The sequence below is a fragment of the Bubalus bubalis genome, chromosome 21, assembly GCF_019923935.1.
Source record: "Bubalus bubalis isolate 160015118507 breed Murrah chromosome 21, NDDB_SH_1, whole genome shotgun sequence".
Classification (NCBI taxonomy): Eukaryota; Metazoa; Chordata; class Mammalia; order Artiodactyla; family Bovidae; genus Bubalus; species Bubalus bubalis.
This window is the reverse complement of record NC_059177.1, coordinates 40,766,785-40,794,088: the sequence shown is the minus strand read 5'-3', so window position 1 is coordinate 40,794,088 and position 27,304 is coordinate 40,766,785. Positions and strand designations below refer to the sequence as shown.

General features: G+C 38.8%; 1 protein-coding gene and 1 long non-coding RNA gene across 28 annotated transcripts in view; both read right to left on the bottom strand.

The window, feature by feature from the left end:
• LOC112581174 overlaps nt 1-10,742 on the bottom strand; it is a 45,335-nt gene extending 34,593 nt beyond the window's left edge. The window contains exons 1-4 of one of the 2 annotated variants that reach the window (XR_006547287.2): nt 10,686-10,742; nt 10,533-10,610; nt 6,657-6,845; nt 2,639-5,086 (exon numbers count right to left, since the gene is read on the bottom strand). This is a non-coding gene — a long non-coding RNA (uncharacterized LOC112581174). Of the gene's footprint in view, nt 1-2,638; nt 5,087-6,656; nt 6,846-10,532; nt 10,611-10,685 lie in introns of those variants that run through there. The other variant, XR_006640407.1, reaches the window with a different exon arrangement.
• FHIT (fragile histidine triad diadenosine triphosphatase) overlaps nt 1-27,304 on the bottom strand; it is a 1,535,374-nt gene that overhangs the window by 817,689 nt on the left and 690,381 nt on the right. For all 26 annotated transcript variants that reach the window (XM_044933638.1, XM_044933642.1, XM_044933643.1 and 23 more), the window contains one exon: nt 10,761-10,879. In XM_044933638.1, coding sequence (XP_044789573.1) covers nt 10,761-10,863 — 103 coding nt within the window. In that variant the 5' untranslated portion in view covers nt 10,864-10,879. The remainder of the gene's footprint in view (nt 1-10,760; nt 10,880-27,304) is intronic.

The window sequence follows — 27,304 nt, the reverse complement described above, 5'->3', positions numbered from 1 at the left end:
ACCACCATACTGAATTGCCAGGTGTAAAAATTTATCACATTATTCTTCTTCCTAAGTGAGGACCCTTCTCTTTTTTAGGTTTTAAAGCTAAAAATTTCTGATAGTCAACCATAGTTACTCATTGAACAAATATTTACTGGTTGTCTGTCACATGCCAGGCACATGGGGATGCAGTCATGAATTCCCACCCTCACAGCAATTCTGACTTTCACAGAGCTTGCATTCTGGTCAGCCTGAGACACAAAGGAGTTATACAGTAAGTTCAAATATGATTAATGCCATAAAGAAAAAAAGTAAATGTGGTACTGAAACCTTAAAGAGGAAGACCATCCTGAGATGACGCTTGTGTACAACGTGTGTTCAACAATCCAATCTCAGATTAAAATTTCCAGTCCTGTCTAACACAGATTTGAGATGGAACCTTGAGCAGTTAGAGCACTCTACCAACTTCTCCCCCACTCCTGACAGCTACTCTGGGATTGGAGGCAGAGTTCTGTGTCAGTAGGTGAAGGGCAGGTTTCCCTGGCTCCATTCCAGGTTCATCTGCCGAGAGTTTCTGCAAATATGGTGGTCTCTGCATGTTTCAGAATTTACAGACTTGAAGGTCTTCAAGTTCCACCCTCACTCTATCTGCTTCTGAGAACCCACTCACAAAAGGATAGTCATGTCTCCCTTTATAACTTTGCCAGTGGTTTATGATCCAATCACTTTCTCCACAGGCCAGTGCCTCAGTTGGAACAACAAATCTACCTGACCAGCCTTGTGGCACCTACTGCTGATATTCATGGGGTTTTATAAGAACCAGGGGAGGTATCTGTGTGTTTACTCCAGGGGCTGTGGAAAATTGGGATGGAGTAGAAAAGTTGCTCCCATCTTCTTCTCAGGAAAATTATTCTCCTTGCCCTGCAAAAAGCCTCTCCCGATCTCCTTACCCACTACTCAGAAATAGGCAGATGAGAAACAAGCACTGGTCTATGTTCAGGTGCAATCCTAATCTCTGTAGGGCAAAGGGGAAGCCTCCTGTGGTCCTAAAGAGCCTGTGCTTGCACTGTGCCCCTGCTGTGTTAACACAGCCTGCAGGTTCTGCTCAGCCAGCATCACTCCAAGGAACAAGATGCCAGCATCCTTTCATCAAGGATGAAACAAGCCCCTGCTCAGGGCTTTGAGCACATGACACTTGGTGGGGGGTGGAGGAGGGGTAGGAATAATCACTCTAGAAAAGAGTTTAGAGAACAGCCTCTCAGCATTCTTCATTGCTCTCTACTTCCCCTGACCACTTCTCCCCTTACAAGGTTTGTGAGCATGGAGGTGGGATTCAACAGGTGCGTCTGGGTCTGCTGCTGCCATGAGAGTGTGGCTATCTCTTACACATGGGTATCTCACCAGAAATGATGTCAACCTTTCTGTTATTTAGGTTCACACTCCAGGGCAATATGAAAAGTCCCACTCATTGTCTGTTCCAGCCCTGAATTTCAATTTCATTATTGCAGCTATAGCTCCATGACTTAAAAGCTTCTAGGAGTCATTCGGCCCCTAAACAGAACAGAAAATACTAACTAGTATCATATTAATAGATGTTGGCATGAGAAACACGCTTCAGAATTTAATGTAATTTCTGTTGATTCATTTTATCTTGACACATCTTATTTAATAAATTTGAAAGCAATCATCTTTGGTAAATGGAAGGGGAGCCATGGTTTACTGTTAAAGTATTAGCACTCAACAGACAATTCTTAGTTTCAACAAATCTCTTGAACTGGAAATAAATCTCAAAGATGAAAAGATCTCTTGGTAACTACAGCCATTTTGAAACCTATTAGAAAAGAGAAAATGTAGAGAACCAGCTGAATTTCACTCTTGCTGGACTCATCTCACCTGGGAGTGAATTATGCTGCTTGCCAAGCAAGGTGTTTGGCCCTGCGCTCACAGCACTGCAGAGTCACGCTTAAGCCACACAGGTTTTTCAGAAGTCCTCAAAGTTAGTCTTATTCCTAAATGATGATGATTGCAACCAAACAACAAAGACACCAAAACGGCGGCAAACATTATAAATGACAGAGTGTAGACTGACTACATATAGCACTGGAAAACAGGAATAATGGGGATGTTTAGGACTCCAGGGAAATGAACTCCCCAAAACACCTGACCAATGGTACAAAACGGTTTGGAGCACATAGGACAGCAACTAAAAGTGGGAGAAAGAGCAACAGAATGAGGATCCAGAGTTTTGGGTGAAGTCTTGACTCCCATGAAGTACGGCCAACACTGGCCTGAGACCCTGTCTTCCCATTCCAATGGGTCAGAGGGGATAGAACAAAATAGTGACCTCAACAATGCATTGCTCATCATAAAATATTATTTAATTCGCTTCTTTCAATTTCAGCATCAAAGCTCCAATACTCTGGCCACCTGATGCGAAGAGCTGACTCATTAGGAAAAAAACCATGATGCTGGGAAAAACTGAGGGCAGGAGGAGAAGGGGCATGACAGAGGATGAGATGGTTGGATGGCATCAACAACACAAGGGACATAAGTTTGAGCAAACTCTGGGAGATGGTGAAGGACAGAGAAGCCTGGCATGCTGCAGTCCACGGGGTTGGCAAAGAGTCGGACATGTCTGAGTGACAACAACAGAAACGTCTTTCAATTAATTTATTTCTATGACAGTATTTTCCATAAAAGATATAAGCAAGTTGAATTCATGTATATACATACTCTTCATCCCTACCACATTCACACACATGAGACAGACAGACCAAGAAACCACTGCCTCAATCCTTTCCTGCTACACTTATGCTTTCCCCTATAATGGTATTAGGCAGTTACCATTCCACTGTGAGGAAGCCAGCCATTTAAAACAAAGAAAGAATTTTGTTGTTTTTAATTCACTGGTGACTCTGCTATTATATGCCAGTCTGCATGGTGTTTAAGAGCAAACACCAGGCTTGAGCCATAGGATGTAAACGAAGCTTCCTCCTGTCAGTGTTCATTTCTAAACCAGGGCTGTAACTGAGTGCATCCACTGGCGTGCCCATTCCTGTTATTAAAATATTATAACAGTTCTGTCCATACTGCCTCCTGGGAGCTGCTCACACTTCTCTGCCTCTTCCCCTGGGTCTCTCCAGATCTTCCCACAAAGCAGAAATTAACAGGATGATGCTGTGACAGAGCAGAGAACTTCCAGGAATTACACTGACATTAGGGCATTGGTCACTGCTGTGTGTCATATTAATTGCTGTATCTAAAAAGAATTCCTCTGCCTAAGACATATCCAGCCATATCCCTGATCCCCAGCTGTGGGTCCATCTAAACCAAGCCAAGACTCGAGGCATATTTAAAGCCTGGAACAGAAATCTCAGGAAAACAATTTAGATGGCAAAACTAGTTCAGATACCTACTATTACAGAGAGTTCTGAGGATAAGGCCAATTTAGGATTTGTGCCCAAGATCCGTTTGCAAATTTATAGTTATTTTTTCAGTCTATTAGTTTGAGAAAGGAAATGGGAGCTAAGTAAATAAATTAGATCATTAATTTGCAATAAATATAAATTAATTATGCTAATTCTAAGACTGGAACATATATATAAATTATGTATATATAATAAACAAGGCATACACATAAGACTCTATTAGCAAAAGAAAGCCATCTTGACTTATTGTGTTGTGGAAAATCCATGTATATTCATTCAATAGATTTTAACAGTTTTGATATGTGTATGAAAATATAGGATAAACATTCAACTGCCTACTGATGTTCTAACAAATCTATTTTCATTCCAAATGGAAATTAGGATATATTTTGCATTATCTGAGTTAATTACATGACATTTCTTGTGAATAATGATGTATTATTCCATTCATTACTTCTAATTATGTTCTGTTACAAGTGCGAGGCTGGCAACACCATGACCAGCCTTTTCCTATTGCTCACAATCTGATAGCTTGCATGGGAAGCAGGTCAAAAATATGCCCAGAATATAATGAACGAATTCAGATACTGTTAACCATGACAGTTTAAAATTACCTGAGGAAAGTTTCACATGGAAATAAATAGAAATGGGGAATGGCATTCTATATAGGATATTCATTTTTGCAATTAATATGAAGACTATTCAAAGTGTTATTTTAACACATATAATTATCATCCCACCATTTGCTGGAGCTGGAGACAGAGCATCTCCTGTTCCCTAACTCACTCACATACACACATACACACACTCTAATAGGATTATGTTCTGTGAGAGACTGGCAGGTGGCAAAGGTATCTTTTTCTGGTTGTAAAATAGTCCTGTGGGCTTTGCGCAATTCTAAGAGAATACAGAAACCTCCTAAAAGCTCTGATTTAAAAGCCGTCAGGACTTTTCTCCTCAAATGCATCACCATGGTCAAGCCAGCTCATCTCACCCCACTCACAGTAGGTCCTGAAGCTAGAAGGTAAATCCTATTATGGAGAAGCAGTAAAGGTCAAAGGAAAACAGTCACAACTAAGGATGAACCACAAAACCACCACTCACAGTGTCCTCACCAACCAGCAGGCTGCAAGGAGCCAGGGAGAGACGGTGGACAGCAGGAAGGGGGCTGGATGAAGTCTAGAGACCAGTGTGTACATGTCTCAGGCCACTGTTTCATGGGTGAGTCACCTTTATTTGAAGTCACTGGGGCAAAATCTATAAAATCCACACATTTTTCTCCATCCAGTTTCAAATGTTCGTTGCACACACACACACACAATCTACTAAACCCTTCAGTGTCAGGTGCCAACAATCCATCATTCTGTCTATAATAAAAAATAAAGATGCCAGTCTCAGCTCCAAGAATGAGAAATAAACCCGAGAGGAAGAATCTTGGCAAGGAGCCTTTCTACTCTGCTACCTGTGGCAGTTACTGCCCACTACCCCTGCATACAGCCTCAGAATCCTCCTCAACACTGTGAGCTCGCTACCAACCCAAGAAACAGCATTTGAGATAACCATATTTTCTCTCTTGAGCAGTAACTCTTCAGATGACAAGCCAAGATAGATGACAGTCACACAAGGTTTGTCTTGTAATGGGGGCTGGCAGGATCCTCTGTGCTAGGTTCTGGACACTGAAAAAAGATATCAGTCAATTTAGGGCATGCCGAAAGCATAGAAGAGCTTTCTGTGTTCCTCTTGACGCATGCTGTAAAAAAACATTCAAGCTGGAGGCAATGTACTCTACTGACCCAAAGGTAGGCACACCTTTATATGGAAACCTTTCCCATCAGTTCAGTTCAGTTCAGTCGATCAGTCGTGTCTGACTCTCTGTGATCCCATGAATCGCAGCACACCAGGCCTCCCTGTCCATCACCAACTCCTGGAGTTCACCCAGACTCACGTCCATTGAGTCAGTGATGCCATCCAGCCATCTCATCCTCTGTCGTCCCCTTCTCCTCCTGCCCCCAATCCCTCCCAGCATCAGTCTTTTCCAATGAGTCAACTCTTTGCATGAGGTGGCCAAAGTACTGGAGTTTCAGCTTTAGCATCATTCCTTCCAAAGAAACAGCATAAGAACACTCTGAGCAATCACTGCTGCTTGCAGATCTTTTGGACACGATAATCTGCCAAATAAAGTCAAGAAAAATATGGCCACAAGGAAACCAACTTTTCCCACTACTCAGCTCAGGACAAAGGGTGTATGCTCAACTTTGAACACGTCTCCTACAGTATTTTAAGCTGGGTAATATACAACAGGCCCAAAAACAGTGGAGGGGTCGGGGGCTGGGGTAAGCATATGCTTAGGGAAATTTCAAGAGCAAAAAGGTCTATCTTTAGTAATAAAGATATTAAAATAGTGCTTGCACTCATTTTATTTGCACAGAGAAGGTTTTAAAAGAAACTCTTTTTCAGAAATGAAAAGATCATGAGATCACTAATAACTGCAGTTTCCTGAACAATTAAAGAAATTCACAAGATTACACCCTACTCAGGAAATGACAAATATTTCTGATTTTTACGGAAGGACTAAAAGGGCACTTTTATCTATAGCATCTATTCCATAAGAAGCACTGTTAAGTAATGAAGCTATTTTTATTATCTGTTCCTTTATTTCAAGAATACTCAATATGGCAATGGCCTGAAAACAGAACGCTGCTCGCTTAGGGAGGTAAAATTTTGTATAAAAGGCAATTGCCAGATTTTTCTTTTTTATCTATTGAAGCTGGACCTTAGAACACAATTTCTCTTGCACCAAACTTTTGTTTCTAATATGTCAGCAGAAATGTCCTTTAAGTTACCTAGTCTAATTCTTCACAAAAACACTTCGTAAGGCTGTCCTCAATGTATCATCCTAACATGGCTGGGCCCTGATAACATTCTGTGTGTGATGCTCCCGCTTGGAAGAATCTGCTCTTTTTAATAACAGATTCAATAAACTGTTGACAAATGATTTGTATAATATAGTATGGCCAGCAAGCAAGGTTTGTTTCTGTCATTACACAACACATTCAACCTGTCCACAAACGTGGCCATGTTCCGCTTATGTCAGAGCCCTATATGCCATGCTGAATAGCAATTCGAAGATCAATACACGGTCTGCTGAAAACTACAGGACATAACAAATGAATAATTTTATTTACAATAAAAGCCCCAGTCCCCAAATGGATTCCACTAATGCTCAAATTCATTTTTCATGCTCACCTCAAGATGAGAGGTAGACACAGCCTGATGCAAGGGGAGTGGAGTGGAGACAAGTATTAACCACGTTGACTCAAATGTTTTCAAGCCACGAACAATAGCTGGGCTGCACCAAGTACATGAATAAAACGTTGGCTGCAGAATTCTGAAGATGCAACCTCCAAAATGCTTCTGTTCTCTGTCCAAGACTCCCTGAAAAGCATTTTCCAGCAACAGGAAATTAAGGGATTAAAGACCTTCAGACATACGCTTCCAGAGTGTTGTACCACAGAGGACAAAGCCTATTCAATCAACTTTAAACACTGTTTGCAACAAGCAGAAGTGTCTGCTTTAGGTGGGGATGAGGAGGGACGTAAGTGGCTCTTCTGAGAATGGAAGCAAACAGCCTTGCTTCAAAAGCATATCTGCAGCCCCCGATCTGATGGTTCTTTTCCTCCTCAGGAAAGTATAAAGTGAGCCAGTGAGCAAAGTCAAAAAGAAAAGGTTGAGGAGTGGGGAGCAAAATGTTAAGAGAGGACACAAGTTCAAAGATGACATTTACAAGTCTCTTCTGAATGGCACATTCCCCAGAGGCCACCTCAACACTCTTTTAAAAAAGAAATCAAAAACACAAAATAGAATTTTCCAGTTCACAAGATAGCAATATACTGCCCTTAAAATACAGACTCGTCCATTGGCCAATTAACACAGTCAGAAAAAAATGGAAAAGAATCTCTTCCCATCTGCCATCAGCCCATTCACTGCATTTAGACTTAATACAGGACACTCATAACAGCAGTGTAAACAGGACTGTAACTGACAGAGCATGCAGGGAAAGTTGGATGAGACACTAATAAGTCTGGAATAAAATGGTGACAAGACATGGCTTGGTGCATGGGAATACAGGAAAGGCAGGGTCTCAGTAGTAATTGAAACTATCCACAAGCTCCTGATGTTTACAGATTCACTTTAAATTCAGTCAACACAATATTCTGGGTGCTAAGAACAAGAGACGTACTAAGAGTAGATTTTGCCCCCACCTCTTCCCAGGAATGCAACTCCACACACAGACAAACAGAAATGAATACAGCTCTGGTCTGGGGCAGACTGGGATTAGTGTTTGGCATGGAGCCTGGAAGACAGTAGCTCAGTAATAAACTGTTGAATAAATCAACATGTGAATAAGGAATCAAGTGTCACAAAAAGGATGGAATTTATTTTTTCCCTAAGAGGGCAGGACAGGTATCAAAGTAAGCACTTTAGTTCAAGTGAAAATGAAGGGAAGGACCTTGAGGTGAAGACAGAAACATGAGGAAGAGTGGGAGTCAGCAGGTTAAGGGAAATACAACACTTCTTTAAGGAAATAGCTGGAAAGTGTGGAGGGTGAGTTAAGCTAATGAAAATCTTTTAAAGGGATGCTAAGAAATTTGGACTTTATCCTCAAATTGGAAAAGACCCTGATGCTGGGAAAGGCTGAGGTCAAAAGGAGAAGGGGACAACAGAGAATGAGATGACTGGATGGACGTGAATTTGAGTAAACTCTGGGAGATAGTGAATGACAGGTAAGCCTGGTGTGCTGCAGTTCATGGGATCACAAAGAGTTGGACACATCTGAGCGACTGAACAACAATTCTCAGATAAAAGGATATCCATTATATTCAACAGTGATTTTTTGCAAAGGAATAGGAGAGTGGTAACATCAGAGCTGTGGTTTAGAGACAGCTGTAGGCTGGGCTGGGGAAGTCCAAGGGTAGAGAATCAGAAGACCTAGAAGACCCACAACAAGGGGCTCCTTTAGGGCAGGCAGGGTAGAGCACTGCGGAGGACGGGGGGGCAGTGATGGTCTGCTGCAACCATTTCACCCTTTATTTTATGAAATGTTAGTAGGCAGAGCTATTCACTGTTTCAATTTCCAAATCACAGGACAAAAGAATATTACTTCACGCAAGCAGATGAGTAACTTATTAAAATGCTTTTCACAGCTGTCACCTAAGAGAGTTTACCAAGGTAAAGTAAAATAAAAAGTTTCAGAATCATCATATAAAAAGGATTACTCGAATCCATTATCCACTGCCCCTGAAATTACTTTAAACACTGTAGACGTAAAAGAGCTTTACAGAGTACGCCGATTGCGCTGAGTGTGCCATTCGCAGCCTTGGACAGAGCTGAGTCCTTCTTGCTACCTTCCAAACAAACTGACGTTGTTGATTTTAATACAATGCTCCCCTTGTCCTTGGCATTTACTCAACGAGGTGATAATCAACCAGGACTCATTTTCAAAATGGCAATTTCAGTGCCATCTGGAACAAAACTAGTCATCACTCACTAACTGCTCACTGTTCACTATAAATATTTTCCTTGAAGCAGACACCTCTGTTTCAGTTCAAACACATATATGACCCAGGTCTTACACAGCACACTTTCAGAGGTGGTTAAAAAGACCATGGAAAAATTAAGTTTCTTACCATCAATATAGGAGTTAAAAAAAAAAAAAAAATCAAAGTTCATTCCATTATTAACCATTTTGAAGAAAGTGCAGCTCTACAACCTCATATTCTGTCAGTCCAAAGCATCAAGATTCGTTCATCTAAATTCACGTTTTCATCCCAAATTCCCTCAGTTCTTTGACAAAAGTCAATTAAAACTGATACCCAAAGACAGATGGCATTTAAACATTATCCTTTTGACACAGGAATTAGACATTTTGCTTAAAAAAATATTCCTCAAAGGAAAAAGGCAACCACAGACTTGCAGCAAAATCAAATGAGAAAATAAAATGCCTGTGTTATTTCAAGAACTTCAAGCTCTTTTGGAGAAACTCAATATGAAAATGTTACACAACTTAAAAACTATCGTTTTATAGGAGCATTCTACATCATTTTAGAGTTTTTACTTTAATAAACAGAAGATGAAATTTTCTGATCTTATATACTTATAAAATTAAATACTTTTCAAATTTAAAAGTTAAATATTATCAAGGAAAAATATATATTATTTACTAGCTTATTGATATTATCATTAGTTTTATAAATTTATGAAATTTATTTAGGTTAAAAGTTCAAATCAAGAAATTTGGGAGTCTACCACAAAAACCACAATTATCTTTTGCTGCATGTTTTATTAGTAGTTACATGGTCAAGAAAGAAGATGATTCATCAAGTTTTCAAGCATTTTCAAAAATCCCATTAAAAAAGATATAACTCACTCTTGGAAAAAATCTTGACACCTTTATATACTCAAAATTACTGAGAAATTTATTTCAAAGTAGAAGCGTGTCTCAATGTGGAAATGCTTATTATCTTAAAATACAATATTTCTTACTTTGTTGCTCTCTGCATAGTAAATTAAGTTGGGGTCGGGGGGAAATAAAATTTTTGAAGAGTTAGTACAAACGTCATCCACATACAGTCAACAAGTGATACTTTCAACAACATAAAAATAACTCTCCAGAGCATTTCACCAAATTGTGCCTCTCCCACTGCAAAGAATAAAGCTTCTACTGAAATCGATGGCCAGAGGGAAATAAAATACCCCACACCACCAACGGCACCAGACAATGATCTAGAAGCTGGGATGTTTTCCAAGAGGAAATGCTATCTCAGACTCTAACATAAAATATATATATATATATATATATTTTTTGGTAGTATATTTATGTGTTTGAATGCAATTAAAATTCACAGCTTGAATGATCTCCAAGAGGTTAAGAAACCAAGCCAGTCTCAAATCTTCATGTAACACCTTACTTCCACATCACAAGTGTGTCACCCAATCTCGTATCTTACTATTAAAGTGCACACTTGATACCCGAAAACAAAGTGCTAAGGATATTCATTGGATGCATTTTAGAAGCACCTATTTACACAGCTACAACAGTGAAAAGGTCAAGCAAAAACTCACCTCCAAAGCCACAGTTGCTAAGCAACTCATTTTCAGAAGTTTTGCAGTGTTGATCAAGCATATTACTGGTGCCACCAACTGGATTTAGAATAAATGTGATTATAGTCCTACCTGGTTTCTCCAAAGGGGGAGGCAGGAGGATTCCTTGCTTACCTTTTTGGTCGGATACTAGAGGTTAATGTCTGTGTTCATTGGTCTGTTTTCTCTCTTAAAAAAAAAAAAGGATACGTCCAGGTACCACAGGCTTCCTGTTCACCAGGGCAAAGGACAGTTCTGTTTTGAGAAACACCACCGAGGGCTTGATGAGATGTTGGCCAAATCTGAATGACATTTCCTCAAATTGAAGTCTGGAAGAGAAGAGGATGTAGAAAACAGACGTTCATCAAATTCCATTGAGAAACTCAGATCATACACAAATTTAAAGAGAGCAGAGTCTATTACTACAGATCCTTAGCTATCAAGAAGACATCATTTAGCTGCCCCACATTTAATGTTCACTAAGATGTATGGATGTGAGTGTTGGACTGTGAAGAAAGCTGAGCACCAAAGAATTGATGCTTTTGAGCTGTGTTGTTGGAGAAGACTCTTGAGAGTCCCTTGGACTGCAAGGGGATCCAACCAGTCCATTCTAAAAGAGATCAGCCCTGGGTGTTCTTTGGAAGGAATGATGCCAAAGCCGAAACTCCAGTACTTTGGCCACCTCATGCGAAGAGTTGACTCATTGGAAAAGACTCTGATGCTGGGAAGGATTGGGGGCAGGAGGAGAAGGGGATGACAGAGGATGAGATGGCTGGATGGCTTCACCAACTCAATGGACGTGAGTTTAAGTACACTGTGGGAGTTGGTGACAGACAGGGAAGCCTGGCCTGCTGGGATTCATGGGGTCGCAAAGAGTCGGACATGACTGAGTGACTGAACTGAAGATGTAGTCTGGGTAAGTCCTCTTAAAATATCCCACTCTCCCTACTGTTGGATTTAGTGTTTTCAAGCAAAAGCTCACACACAGACAACCAAAACAGTCTTCTTAAATCCCTCTGCTCTTCAAGTAGCCACCTTAAATCCCCTAGGTCCAATCTGACAGGTATTGTTTTTACACATCTGTTTCATTTTTGCTAAGCTGAAAATTTTCATGGTTAAGCATTGACTATAAGCCTTCTAATTCTTAAAGAGGTATCTCTGGGGTCTCTCTTTTCTCAAATGGTTTTATCTTTGTTTATCTAAAAGCAATTTATAAAAAGTACAAATGCTGTTTGACCTTGTGTACAATTACAAAAACATGTGTGTACTCCCAGAGAACTGTTACAGCAAACTTTCAAAAAAGGAGAAAAAAATCCGAGGAAAAAGAAGAAGAAACAAAATAGAGTTCAAAATGAAAACAATTCCTGGTTGATGTGGAGGTAGTATGGAGCAAGACAGGTGAAGTGTTTCACATCCTCCTTCCTAGGGAGGGCCACAGGCTGTGGTTGGGTAAGAAGATGGGGAGAAGCACGATTTGACACTTGACATCCAGGGCACCAAGGAATGATTTTTTTATGAGTCAATGTCTATACATGACAGAGTTTCTTTCTGAATGGAAGAAAATACACATCTGCCTTGGGAAACCACTTCGGCTTTCTAATTCAGGAACAACCCTACTACAAAACTGATGAAAACTGAATCCTCATGGGAAAACAGAAATAGGATTACAAAAAGGATGACATAAGAAAATGGAGGACTGTTTTATAAAGCATACCAATAAATGCGCAGTTGCTTAATGGCTCTAGTGTTTTCAGTGACCCAACAGTTAACAGAGGGCTATGCAAAATCCATCTACTTTAGAAGTACCCATATAGCCAGAATTTAACACATTTCAGGTATGAAGGAATAGTATGGATAATTTGCCTCAATATACAAATACTGCTTTCTAGAACATCAATAGCCTGAGATATGCAGATGATATTACCCTTATGGCAGAAAGAAAAGAGGAGCAATAGAGCCTCTTGATGAAAGTGTAAGAGGAGACTGAAAAAGCTGGCTTAAAATTCAACATTCAAAAAATGAAGATCATGGCATCTGGTCCCATCAAGTCATGGCAAATAGATGGGGAAATAATGGAAACAGGGGGAAACTTTATTTTGGGGGGCTCCAAAATCACTGCAGATGGTGACTGCAGCCATGAAATTAAAAGACGCTTGCTCCTTGGAAGAAAAGCTATGACCAACCTAGACAGCATATTAAAAAGCAGAGACAAAGGTAAGCCTTTGTCGAAGTTATCGTTTTTCCAGTAGTCATGTATGGATGTGAGAGTTGGACTGTGAAGAAAGCTGAGCGCCAAAGAATTGATACTTTTGAACTGTGGTGTTGGAGAAGACTCTTGAGAGTCCTTTGGACGGCAAAGAGATCCAACCAGTCCATCCTAAAGGAAATTAATCCTGAATATTCATTGGAAGGACTGATGCTGAAGCTGAAACTCCAATACTTTGGCCACCTGATGTGAAGAGCTGACTCATTTGAAAAGACCCTGATGTTGGTAAAGATTGGGAGGAGAAGGGGACAACAAAGGATAAGATGGTTGGATGGCATCATCAACTCAATGGACATGAGTTTGAGCAAACTCTGGGAGTTGGTGATGGATAGGAAAGTCTGACATGCTGCAGTTCATGGGGTCACAAAGAGTGACACGACTGAGCAACTGAACTGAGAACAAGTACAACTATTTCACAAAAATCAAAGGTCATTGTGGATATTGAAAATCATCTGACCCAGAGGTTTTCAAGGTGTGTTCCCTGGAACAATAGTATCAAATCACCTGGGGAAATTAGAAATGCAAATTCTTGAGTCCTACTCCAAAGCTACCAAACCGGAAACTCTGGGAGAAGGGCCCAGAATTCTAAGCTTTAATAAGATATCTGGATGATTCAGAACCACTGGTTAAACCCAACTATTCTCCCAATCTTTTCCTACAAAATCTTTGCCAGGTAGCTGGCTAGCCTATGCTCGAATATACACAGTGATATGAAATCCACTAACCAATCCTTTTCAGATAACCAGCTTCAGCAATTACATAGTTGCCCTTCCTACCAAGTTCACCTTTCATCATGGATTGATGGTTTGATGGATCATATGAAACAAGTATCATGCCAGTGGAAGTGCTTTAGATATTTGAAGTTAACCTGTGTTTTTATTTCCCCCAGTTTTTCTAGAACGAGCATGCAATTCATTTCAATCATTCTTCAAGCAGCATTGATTCAAGTTCCCTAAAGTTACCTGTGTATTTTTGCTCCCTTAGCATCCATTTTCTGTGATTCTGGTCATATCACTGTAATTTCTGTTTGGGTAGTATCCCACCATATTCCGTATGTTGGGTTCTTCCTACTGCCTGGTTCTAGGGATGGGCAAGTGACCCAGGCACCCTTAGTCCTTTGTCACATGACTGATTCAGGGGTGCTCACAGGAGAAAAAATGAACCAAAGAAAGGATATTCATGAGAGGATGACCGCTCAAACTCTGGGGAAAGTGCTTTCTTTCTGCTTAGTTGCCATGAACTTGAAAGAGCTAAAGAATACCCTAGAGGGAGTCTGCCTCTTATCAGAGCCAACACTGAGGCCAGGAAGACCAAAATACAGAGAGAGACCCATACCTGATGACACTAGTTGAGCATCTGAACAGTTCTGGAAGGACTTAACGTCCGTGGACTTTGATTCCTCTAGTGGATAATTTTACAGAGTTGACTTCAGCATACGCTTGAGTTGATGAGCTACTATTGCCAATCCATGAAAGACTGTCCTCTGATTTTCATTTTTCTTATTTTCACTTCATCCTCTATGCCCAAACCCATTCCTTCCTTTCCCAGCCTGGGGCTGCTGCTTCTTCTTCCTTTTTTTTTTTTTTAACCAAATATAATGCTATATTTATAAGCTTCACTGTATTTTTTTTTTTTTTTTTTTTATAAATACATGGTAAAGAGTCTGCCTGGAATGCAGGAGACCCAGGTTTCATCCTGGGTCTGGAAGATCTCCTGGAGAAGGAAATGGCAACCTGCTCCAGTATTCTTGCCTGGAGAATCCTATGGACAGAAAAGCCTGGTGAGCCCCCGGCTATGGGGTCAGAAAGAGTAGGACACGACTGAGCAACTAACATACACTAATGCTGTATTTATAAGCTTCACTGTATTTTTCATAAATACTTTAAGTGTCAAAGGACTTCCCTGGTGGCTCAGATGGTAAAGCATCTGCCTACAATACAGGAGACCCGGGTTCAATCCTTGGGTGAGGAAGATCCCCTGGAGAATGAAATGGCACCCCACTCCAGTACTCTTGCCTGGAAAATCCCATGGACGGAGGAGCCTGGTAGGCTACAGCCCATGGGGTCGCAAAGAGTTGGACACGACTGAGCGACTTCACTTATGTGTCAAACTCCTATACGTAGTTTTAAAATTTGTATAGAAGTTGTGTCATGCTTTAAATCTGTCTTTTTCTCTCAATTGTGTTTTAGAGAATGTTATAAATAGATGTAATTCACTCTTTCTAACTGCTTATTCTCTCACTGCATTCCACTGTCTTTTTCCTTTTCTATTCTTTTAGTGCAGAAGAACTAGCTTTCTCAGTCTTTCACTGCAAATAACACTGAGATAATCATACTTACATATATTTCTGTGGGCATCTATGCTAGTCCCATTATTGGGTTTTAGCTTATACAGATACTTATAATCTTAAAAACATTATGGATCATTTTGCATTCCTAGAAGCAATATATGCAGATTTCTATTTTCCCCACACCCTTGTCAACACTTGAGAGTATCTGATTTCCAAGGTTTTACTTCTATGATAGGCAAAAAGGCATTTTTGAATTTTAACTAGCTAGTCTCCAATGTGAATTTGCCTGCCAACGTAGGAAACACTGGTGTGATCCCTGGCTCGGGAAGATTCTCTGGAGGAGTAAATGGCTACTCACCCCAGTATTCTTGCCTGGACAATCCCATGTACAGAGGAGCTGGGTGGGCCAGGGGTCACAGAGAGTCCAACAGACTGAGCACACACACAGTGCAATCTGCGTATATGTGTATTTCTCTTTGTAGGAATCACCAACTCATACTCTTCCCTTTTTTGTCTTGGTTTCTTCCCTCCTATTTTCTGATTTTTTCGAGTCCCTTGTGTATCTAAATATTAATCTTAGTGTATTGAACATGACAGTTGTATTTTCACCATCTGTTAGTTTTTCTATCACAGACTCCACTGAACAAAAGCATTCATTTTGATGTATTCGTCAACTTTCTTCTCATGGTTTGTGCTCTGTGAATATTTCACAACGAACCCTTTTCTACTGTAAGATTACAAAAATGTATTCTTAAATTTTTTTTTTAATTTTATTTTATTTTTAAACTTTACATAATTGTATTAGTTTTGCCAAATATCAAAATGAATCCACCACAGGTATACATCTACTAGCTTTATATGTTCACTCTTAACAGTTAGGTATTTAATCTACTTGGAGCTGTTTCTGAAGTACAGAAATGGTTTCATTTTTCTCTTTTTGTGCACCAACTTTCCAACTGCTGAAAATGATTACACTGAGTTCCCCTATGTACATAGGAGTGAGTCTAGACTTTATTATATCCTTTTCTATGCTAGATGCTAGAAAACAGGTGGAGACATTTTTTCTCTAAAGGGCCAGGTTCAGTCTATCTTGTCAGCATAAAGATAGCCATAGACAATAAATAAAGGAATGGATGTGGCTGTGTCCCAATAAAACTTTATTTTTAAGAACAGAAGGCAGGCTGCATTTGGCATATGGACTGTAGTTTGCCAACTTCCGCTATATATATATTAATGCCTTGCAAAGAGAAGGTCCTTCTTTATCTCTTATTTATTCTCTTATATAAATATTAGATTCAATTATACCCCTTCAAAACAACTCTTGTTCAGGCATTGATTAGAATTACAATGAGTTTAAAATTTTATTGGAAGAAATACAATATCTTCACAATATTCAATCTATTTATTATAAATGCTGCATTTATGATCTATAATTCTATAATAAAACCCTTGTAATAGGGTTTTAAATTTCCCTTCTATGTTTTATGAATTCCTTCTTAGATTTATTCCTAGATAGCTTAGTTTATGTCAGTATTATAAATGGTATCTTATCATAGTTTATAATTGGTTACTCCCAATACAGACAAAAGCTGTTGATTTATTTGTGTTGCTCTTATGAGCTCACAACCTAGCTGAATACTTCTATTGCTAACAGTTTCTGCTGATTCTCTTTGGTTTTCTGAATAAATGATTTTATTATAAATAATAATTATATCTTTCAATTATTCTACTGTTATCAATTTGTCTTACTACATTGGTCAGGTATCTGGTAATATGTTGATAAATAGTAGCAACACAAGTGTTCTTGTCCTGTTCCCAGTCTTAACAAGAATGAGTTTAAACTTTTGTCTTTTTCCATTAAAAATGACATCTGCTATAGATTCTAAGGATAAAGCCTTTAGTAAGCTAAAAAATTTTTCCTGTTTCAATTTTGGTAAGAGCTGCTTCTATTTGAAAAAGAAAAAACTTTATTAAATGGTGTTTATCAATGATCATGCAATTTCTCATTCTTTGCTATTAATGTGGTACATTACAGTAAAAGATTTTTTAAAGCACTGAAACATCCTTTCACTGTTATGATTAATTCAACTTAGTCTCGATGTACTATTAGTATTTTTTAATACATGACTAGATTTGAATTATTTGTGTTTTTAATGTCATAAGTGAATCTGGTCAATATTTTTTACTTGCTTTTTTTTTCAAAATTAAACTGAATAGGTTGGCTTTTATTCTTTGTTCTATAAGAAGCTGTGCAAACAAGAATTTTCTGTTCCATAAGAGTTAAATAGAATTCACTGGTCAGCTGTCTGGGCCTCTTTTTATATTGCAAGGAAGATTAAGTTTTGATAATCATTACATACAATTTATTTAATGGTTGTTAACTTTTTCTTCCATCAGTTTTTTTTAGACATACATCCTTTTCACGTAAATGTTCATCTGTACTGGTAAAAATGTACATCCTTTTTAACAGAGTATTATATACAACTTATGAAATTTTTCAGAGGACTATATTTTGGTTTTTTGCTTTTATTAATTTTCTCTGTCCCTTATTTTCCATATTTATATTTGTTTCCCTTTTTTTCTTTCTTTGTTTTCTTCAGGTTACCATGTTACAGTTTTTTTCTAATTATTTGTGTCATACATTGAGCTTACAGAGTTGCAGACTTTCTAGTTTTTTCTTGAGTAACAAAAGCTACACATTGCCATCAAAGAACTCCATTAGCTATCTCTCTCAGTTTTTGAACTACTGTGCTTTTATTATCACTCAGCTTTAAAATTCTGCTATTCCTGTTATCTTTTCCTCTTTAACCTGAGGGTTATTTCATAGTATGTCTTTTCATTTTAAACATATGGAATACTTTTGCTATCTCACTGTTAATAATGACTGATTTGAAAGCACTGTAGTTAGAGAAAAGAACCTCTATAATGTTGATTTGGTGGAAGGTGAGGCTTCCTTCCTGATGCATTAAAATTTGAAGCATGTGCCTAATCCACATGCCCTCCAAGATAAAACATATTCTGCACTTGTTGAGTAAGAAGTTCTACATACATGGTGGAGCAAATCATTGCTTGTTTTCCACATCTTCCTCTGCTTACTTTTTGTCTCGTCTCATCAGTTTCTGAAAACACTCTATTAGATTTCTAACAGCAACTACTTAATCAATGTCACATGCCAGAAATTACTGTTTTCTACATTATGGCATGGGCATATGTCCCTGCTTAATTTATTTCCTTCATCTGTTGTTCCTTTTTCTTTTTGTCTGTATCTGACAAGCGTACATTTTTCCATCCCCTTATCTTCCACCTGTGTCCTTTGAAATGTTGTTGTTTTTTTTTTTTAATAAACATAGCATTTTGCTTTCTATACATTGGACAATCTGTCTTGATTAGTTTAACCTCCATACTCATTTATCTTTTTGTTTCACTTTTTTCCTCCTCCCCTTACCTTCCACAGGCTAAAGCAAGCGTTTTCCTATGTTACAAAAATTACACATTCTATTTTGTTTCATTACTATTATTCTCATCTCATTACTATCCATACTAATGCTCAGTTTCCTCAGCAATATCTAAAAGCAGACCGTATCTCTGTCCTTAGCATATACTTAACCACCCTGGATCTCTTTCAGATCTCTTCCCCCATCTTCCCCTTGTCCAATTTCTGATGTTTTAAAATAACATGATGTTATAATTTCAAATAGTTACTGGTATGCTGGTTTTGTTTTTTTGGCCACTGCTTACTCTAGGGATCATAATTTTCATATATCTTATTTTCAAAGGCACACAGACATTCCTTAAAACCAGGCAGCAGCGGGCTCAGCACTGCTTCCTCTTGTAAATTTTAGCTCCCTCTATGGTTTTTGTCCCCCATGCCTTTTTTCAAAGCTTAACTATGCTTTTGAGTAAATATTTGTATATTTTATGTAATATTCCAAATTAATTTTTTTTAGGGAACAATTTTCCAATACCTACCCTATAATACTCCTAGAGACAAGTTGTCACTGCAGTCTTCTGTGTTCTGTTCATATAAAGACACAAGTCATTGATTCAAGGCCCCCTCCAACCCAGGATAACCTCATCTTAACTAATTATATCTGCAAAGATCCTGTTTTCAAATAAGATAGTTCTGAGGTTCCTTTCAGTGATTATATTATTCATCCCACTACCGACTGCTTTCCTGATTTCTACCATTTGGATGTCTATCAACCTTTTCCACAGAAGGTCTTTAGTTTTAGTAGATACTTTATATTCTTGGTTGCTATTTTTTCCAAATATTCCTTGACCTCAGTTTACTTCTCTGCCTTTCAGGGATTCTATCTGCTGGGGTTCTGGAAGGCCACCCCAAAGTGTGCCTCAGTGGCATATTGATCATTCTGTATTAAAGCTACTTAAGCAATAGCCAATGCAAGAGGGACACTCTGACCCTCCCCATCTGTCTCCCTGAAAGCAGGAAGTAAATCTCCCCTGTGCAAGGTGCCTTCCTGGCATTTGGAGGTAGAACTCCCTTATCCCCAGAGAGAGGGAATTCAGGCCAAGAAGCCTATATGAACAAACCTTGTTACTTCTTTAATTTACTAAGGCAAGTCTAAACTGTTTAGATTCTTCACTGATTGAACACCCCAAACCTGTTTATTTGTCTTGTCAATTCCTCACACATTTGTCTAAAAAGTATAAAAGCTGTCTGCTTTGGCCACTTCTTAGTTCCTAGATGACCATGCACATGAATTAATTTTTTTTTTTTCTCCTGTTAGCTCTCTGGTGTCACTTGTATCATGAGTCCAGCCACCAGAATTCGAGAGGGGAAGAAGGGGAAATTTTTCCCTCTCCAACATATCTAACACCTCTATTCCTTCTCCCTCTCAAGTCTTTCTTCAGTTTTCTCATATGTTTTTTTCTTCCTGATGTCTTTTGGTAGATGGCCTCAATCCATCTGACTGCTGATGAGTATCAGCATGAACATAAGTCTTCCAGGATGCTGGTTCCTAGTGTTCATGTTAGGTTTAATTATGACCCATCTCTGCTCTACTCGAGGCTACCTTGCCTCTCACTTGCCTCCTTTTCAGCTATCACTTTTGCCAAAGAGCTCATTCATTTCTATTTCTTTTCTTTTCATGAGTTTAGCTTGCCAACAATTTGAAATGTTAGCTGCTCTCTTCACTATTTCTTCCTTTTTGGTACATTCAGACAACTCACAAACTACTCATTGTTGAGAGGAAGCATCAAGAGGTGGAATGAGTGTCCAAAGCACATAAACTAGTCTTGGTTCCACCACTCCCCGATCCTCAGTGATTCACTGAACTTCTCACTCTCAAGTATCTCATCTGAAAGTAAGAGATGACAGATATTCTACAGCACTGGAGAAGGAAATGGCAACCCACTCCAGTATTCTTGCCTGAAGAATCCCATGGACAGAGGAGCCTGGCAGGCTACAGTCCATGGGGTCACAAGAGTCAGACACGACTTAGGGACTAATTAGGAACTAAACCACCACCACCACATAGCACAGGGAACTATACTGATATCTTGCAATAACCTATAATGGAAAAGAATCTGAAAAGGAACATGTATGTTTGCTGTACAGTAGAAACACAACCCTTGTAAATTACCAGTACTTTTATAAAATTAAAAAAAAATTATGGATGACAGAGCACATCTCACTATGTCTGTTACATGACATAGGCAGCCCCAAATGGTAATATGTTTATATTTCCTTGCTCAAATCCAATTCTGCTTCTTCTTAAACTGTGGTAAATTCTGCCCATGTGCAATGCTAGCAGACATGCTTCCTCAAGTTTTAATTTCAGTGGAGAAGAAAAATACCTCAGTAACTATAAACAGAACAAAGGTAGAAAAGAATAAGAGCCAATATTGTGTGATGGGAAGATTCCTACATCTCCAGAATCTGAAACTGTCTGCAATTCTGAGATAAATATTAAATACTTCCCTCTCATATGAAAAGTACAGAAAGCAATTTATTTTACGGTAAAGTAAAATTGCTGAATCTTTTTTAAAACCAAGCACTATGGCTGAATGTACCACATTTTGTGAAATTCTCAGGGAAAAATCATCTCCTGAGATCTATTTCTTAATAAATGTGAAGAAGCTAACTTCTGGCATCCAGAGAACCAAGAACTGTGTCAGGGACCTCAGTGTAAGGCTTAGGACCTTAGTCTTACTTGTGGTCTTAGCTAAGACAGAAATAGAAGGGACCAGGTTCATTCCAGAAAGTGACTGAGGCCTGCATGTGTCTCTATATAAATAATGACAGAAGTAAATCTATTAAAACTCAAATATTTTCAGCCAATTAATTTTAAATTTATATTTCTTAATAACAAGTAATTTTGAACTAAAAATAATGCAACTCTCAGGTATTTAATGAGTCTCCATTTCCCATCATTTCAGCTACAAAATCTATCTGCACCCCCTCTTGACCTCTCCACCTTTTATAACCAGTCTCTGCCCCTCTATCTCCCATACTTTTTACCAGCTAGTAGCATCATATTATTTTTAGAACATCATCTTCAAAATTTAGTCAACAGAAAGGAGGTAATGAAAAGCTCTCTATTCACATTTAATTTTGTGACTCAGTGAATTTGATCAGTCAACTCTTCAATAGGGCTAGATAGGTGACCCAACGTGTAGTGGAAAAAGTTTCAACAGCCACAAAAGCAAATGCCTCAAAATGTGAGATTTCCCCCATTGACAGCAGGAGATGACAATGGCTCACTTTAGAGTAGATCAGGTTTCTTCCTGATTTGCCAACAAATGTTATATTCGTGTCCAACTAAAATAAGTATCACAGACTTCTAAAACTGTCTCAAAAAAAAAAAAAAAAAAAAAAGTCAACCCTAGGATGCAACTAGAGTTTGTCAAACTACGTGAAATCAGAAAGGGAAAGACAAATACCATATGATATCACTTACAAGTGGAATCTAAAAAGTGACACAAATGAACCTATCTGTGAAACAGAAACAGACTCACAGACTGGTGGTTGCCAAGGGGGACAGTGGTCCGGGAGTGAAGGGCTGCGAGTTTGGGGTTAGCAGATATAAACTATTAAGTATAGGATGGATCAACAGCAAGGTTCTACTCTACAGCACAGGGAACTCTATTCAATATCCTGTGATAAAACATAATGGAAAAGAATATTAAAAAAAAGAATGCCTGTACATATAAAACTGAGTCACTTTTCTGTACGGCAGAGAGAAGGCACAACATTGCAAATCAACTGTACTTGAAAAAAAAAAAAAAACCAGAAGATAAAAATCAATCCTAGAGTTTTGAACATAAAAGGGCCAAAAAGATTATTTAGATCCAGTCCTCTCATTTTAGAGATGCTGAGTAAATCTAGCAACTGGCTGACTCAAAGTCATTCGGACCCTTATTGGGTCCCCTTTAGAGGGCCCAATTGTTTACAGAGGACACTTAAAGAATTTCTCAAACTTGGTACTTTAGGACTTCAGAAATGCCACTTTCAGAAAGGTTGAATTAAAGTTAACCATCACTTTAGGGGATTCCTTGGTGCAAAAACCACATGACAATACCCTCTTCTTATATATATGCCTGTTACTTTCACAATATTTCACTAAATGGAGAACACAAAATATAAACTCCTTTTTGAGAATGTGAATCTTCAAGATTTGACAACTCAAGTTTGAGAAACTCAGGACTTCAGCAATGACCTAAAAGGCCAAGCTCATCAGGATGTGAAGTCCTAACCAACAGACCATTATTCCATGATTATCTTTCCCTACAGTAAATGATTTCTTTGGACAAATGAAACGTGGAACTACTCCCATAAGCAACATAGTAGACTGGCTACTCAAAGTGTGGTATGCTAGTCAACAACATCTGTGTTACTTGAGAGTTGTTACAAATGCATATACCCACCCCAAATCTACTGCATCAGCTTGTATTTCAACAAGCTTCCCAGTTGTGTTATATGCACATTAAAGTTTAAGTATTTCCCCAAGCACTAGTTCCAAAACTAGGTTTATTGAAATTATCTTGGGAGGTTTCTAAAACAATAGATTTTTGAACAATAGATATCTCTATCTTAGCCCAACCCTCTAGCAGAACCTCTAGGATGCTGAGGTTAAAAAAAAACAGCTCAAGGGTCAGTCTGTGAAACAGTGATAATAATATCTCTTCTCAAGGACACACATAAAGCACTGAATAAATATTCAGTAAATGCTGGTCATTGTATTAATGTTAGCATTTTACCCTGGCATAAAGTAATAGCCAATTTTACTCAATAAACAATTGTTACTTGTCAACTAACAAGGCAGATAATAGTAAGTTACTTGGAATAGTGCTTTTCATATACAGGATACATAATTTTTAGTTAGTTCAGTTCGGTTCAGTCGCTCAGTCATGTCTGATTCTCTGCGAGCCCATGAATCAGCACGCCAGGCCTCCCTGTCCATCACCATCTCTCGGAGTTCATTCAAACTCACGTCCATTGAGTTGGTGATGCCATCCAGCCATCTCATCCTCTGTCGTCCCCTTCTCCTCCTGCCCCCAATCCTCCCAGCATCAGAGTCTTTTCCAATGAGTCAACTCTTCACATGAGGTGGCCAAAGTACTGGAGTTTCAGCTTCAGCATCAGTCCTTCCAAGAACACCCGGGGCTGATCTCCTTCAGAATGGACTGGTTGGATCTCCTTGCAGTCCAAGGGACTCTCAAGTCTTCTCCAACACCACAGTGCAAAAGCATCAATGCTTCTTTGGTGCTCAGCTTTCTTCACAGTCCAGCTCTCAAAAATTGGCACTACACTACCATTAGATGATTGCTAACACCTTTCTATATTAGAGACAGAGCAATGTCAATTAAAAAGTAGCATGGGATTCAAGAGTAGATGTAACAACTAACAGTTACTCCTTATTTCATCATTCTAGAAATTTATAACAACTTAATCTCCTGAAAACCCTGAGGAAGGTCCTTCATAAATCGACATTCAAGCATCTCTTTGATTACTTCTCATGTATCCGTTCCTACATTTCAGAATCACTGTGTTCAAAGGATAGTGACCTTTCAAGGCTATTGATACGTAGTGCCAAATATCTCTCAGGAAATGTTTCTATAAATTTACATTCAAAAGTAATACAGGGAGAAGGGCCATTTTCCCATAATTTTGTCAACACTGGGCATTCTGATTCCACAAACCCCTAATAAAAATTGCTATTACTTAAAAATATCTTGTAGTGTAGTTAGAAATGACTTCTAAGTATTCTAGTTAAAACAATCTGCTATGAAAACTGACATCTCCTAGGCAATCAAGAAGCCAGACATGATGAAAAGGAAATATTGTTCTTTTGATTTAAAGAATGAAAAAGTTGTATTGGAACTTGGTTTATTCCATAATGAATAATATGTGTATTTTTACCTTGAAAAATAAACATTATTCGATTATGGCTGGGAGTGGAAAGATCTACTTTAAAAATAATCTATTTTTATATCCTGACATGATTCTGCAAATAGCAGGAATCTAAACCAATCCTAGAAGGCATGACCAATCCTTTTGGGTAGTCATTAGAAGAAGTCTACTGCAAATAATTCCAGACACTTCTACCAACAAGTAAGTAAGTTCTATTTCAATGAATTTCATTAAAAAAGGAGGCTCAGCTGTTAAGCAAAAATGTAAATACATTTGAAAGCTACTGGCTAATGGATGCTAAGACTAAACTCAACAGGAAAAATGCCTTGTCATCTGAGGAACAACAGCCTTTCTGCTGGCCAGGCTCTGAAACACATTTTATTGATGACTTGAAAAGCAATCAAGGTATATAAATGGATAGCTGGAGATAAACATTTAGGTTTAGATGATTGATGAAACATTCAAGGCTTACAGGCAAACATCAAAATTCCACAGGAGACAGCCTAAGAACATCCCACAAGAAGAACACAAAGAAATAGAAAACAGCTTAAAGTGTCTCAGGATTCAAGCAAACAAAAGTAACATTTTAACACAAAGAAGAAAACACAAATTTTAGTAAACTGTATTAATTCATCAACCCATGGTGTCACTCAAGACAAATTTTCAATTGTTAGCAAGTCAAAAAAAAAAAAAAAAACCCAAACAACTGAAGCTTAGCTATTTATAAACAGAAAACACACAGATATTTCAAAATGCCAACTACTACTTCAATCTCTCACTTCATCAGCTACTCCCCTCCCCCCATCACTTTAATGTTTTCCAGCATTTCCTTGCGTAGCATCTCTAATCTCACTCTCACTGGTTCCTTCCCCTTCTCCAGCAAATATCTTCAGGGATTGATTACACTGAAATAATCTTTCCTTGAATTGGTTGGTCCCTAAGCTGTAATCACTAATTTATTCATTCAAGAAACTTGACACACTTGCCGTATTCTAGGCACTATTGTACCGGTAAACGTGGCGGCCCTGACACTAATCGAGCACTCTCGGGGTAGGGCGAAGAGGAGCAGTAAGCGGTGGAGACCACAAATCAGTCAGCAAAGCAAAAGCGTTTCTGATTGTGAAGGAAATAATCAAGAGCAAAAACAGGTAGAGAATTGGAGGAGTTGGAAGGGACTGGTTCAGCGCAGATGGGAAGGGAAGGCAACAGCTGACCTGAAACCTGAATGAGGAACAGTCTGCTATGTTCCTCTGGGGACAGAAGTTGCCTGATGGAAGAAACAGCAAGTGCCGATGCAAGAATGAGCTTAGCGTCTGAGAGGAATGGAAGGAGCAGTGGGATGGTGGAATCTGAGAACAGAAAGTGAGACAAAGAGGTGAGGAGATGGGCTTGAAAGGTGGACAGAGACCAGATCAGGCAAGGTCTAGACTGGTGTTCCAGTGAGTGAGTGATGAGAAATTTATGAAGAAGATTTAAGCTATAGTGTGTTCAGTTTTCAAATCTTAATTGAAAAAAAAAAAAAGATATTTACTATTGCACATTAAAATCATCTCAGGAGCTTATAAAAGATCCCCATACTCCAGTATCTTTTCCAAAGATTTTTAAACATTGAGATACAATTCATGTATCTTAAAGTTAACCATTTTAAACTGTATAGTCCAGCGGTTTTCAGTATTTTCAAAGTTTTGCAATTATCACCATCTAGTTTCTGAACATTCTCATCATTCCCAAAAGAAACCTCATGTAGTTAATCCACACTTACGCCTCTCTGCAGGCTCTGGAAAACATTTTGTCGCTATGAATCTGCCTGGACTTCCCTAGTGGTGCAGTGGTGAAGAATCTGCCTGCCAATGCAGGAGATCCAGGTTTGATCCCTGGGTTGGGAAGATCACCGGGAGTAGGAAATGGCAACCCCCTTTAGTATTCTCGCCTGGAAAATTCCATGGACAGAGGAACCCGGTGGGCCACAGTCCATGAGGTTGCAAAGAGCCAGATACAAATGAAATGCACACACACACGGAGCTGCCTATTCTAAACATTCATACACCAGAACCCCTTGTGTGTCTGGTTTCTTTCACTTCACAGAGTGTTTTCAATGTTTATCCATGTAGCATTTTTCAGTAGTCGATCCCTTTTAAAGACTGAATAATATCCTATTTCAAGTATATTCTACATTCGTTTAGTCCATTACTAGGTTTAGGACATTTGGGTTGTTTCTGCTTTTTGCCTATTATGAACAGTGTTCCTACGAGTATTTGGGTGCAAGTTTTTACATGGATCTATGTTTTCAGTTCTCTTAAGGTGGTGGTGGTTTAGTCGCTAAGTCGTGTCTGACTCTTGCAACCCAATGGACTGTAGCCTGCCAGGCTCCACTGTCCATGGGATTCTCCAGGCAAGAATACTGGAGTGGGTTGCCATTTTCTTCTCCCTCAGCTCTCTTAAGGATGTAGCAATATTTAGGAGAATTGCTGGGTCATGCGAAAACTCTTCTAGGGAACAGCTGAACTGTTTTCCTTAGTGATCCCATCATTTTACATGACCACCATCAATGAATGAAGGTTCCAAGTTTTCAACATCCTCGCCAACAGCCCATTACAATATATTTTAATTTCATTGGTCTGGCTGAGAACTGGACATTAAGGGCTTTTTTCTTTTTATAGTTTTGTTATTTTTCAGAGTTCCCACAGTAATTCTAATGTTCACTGAAAGCCAAGAACCCCTTACTCCTGCCTATTCACTGCCAATTTCCTGACGAGTATTTACACCTATTCCTTGAAGTGCCCCAAAGCTCTTTGGACCAACACATTCTTGCCACAACCCACCCC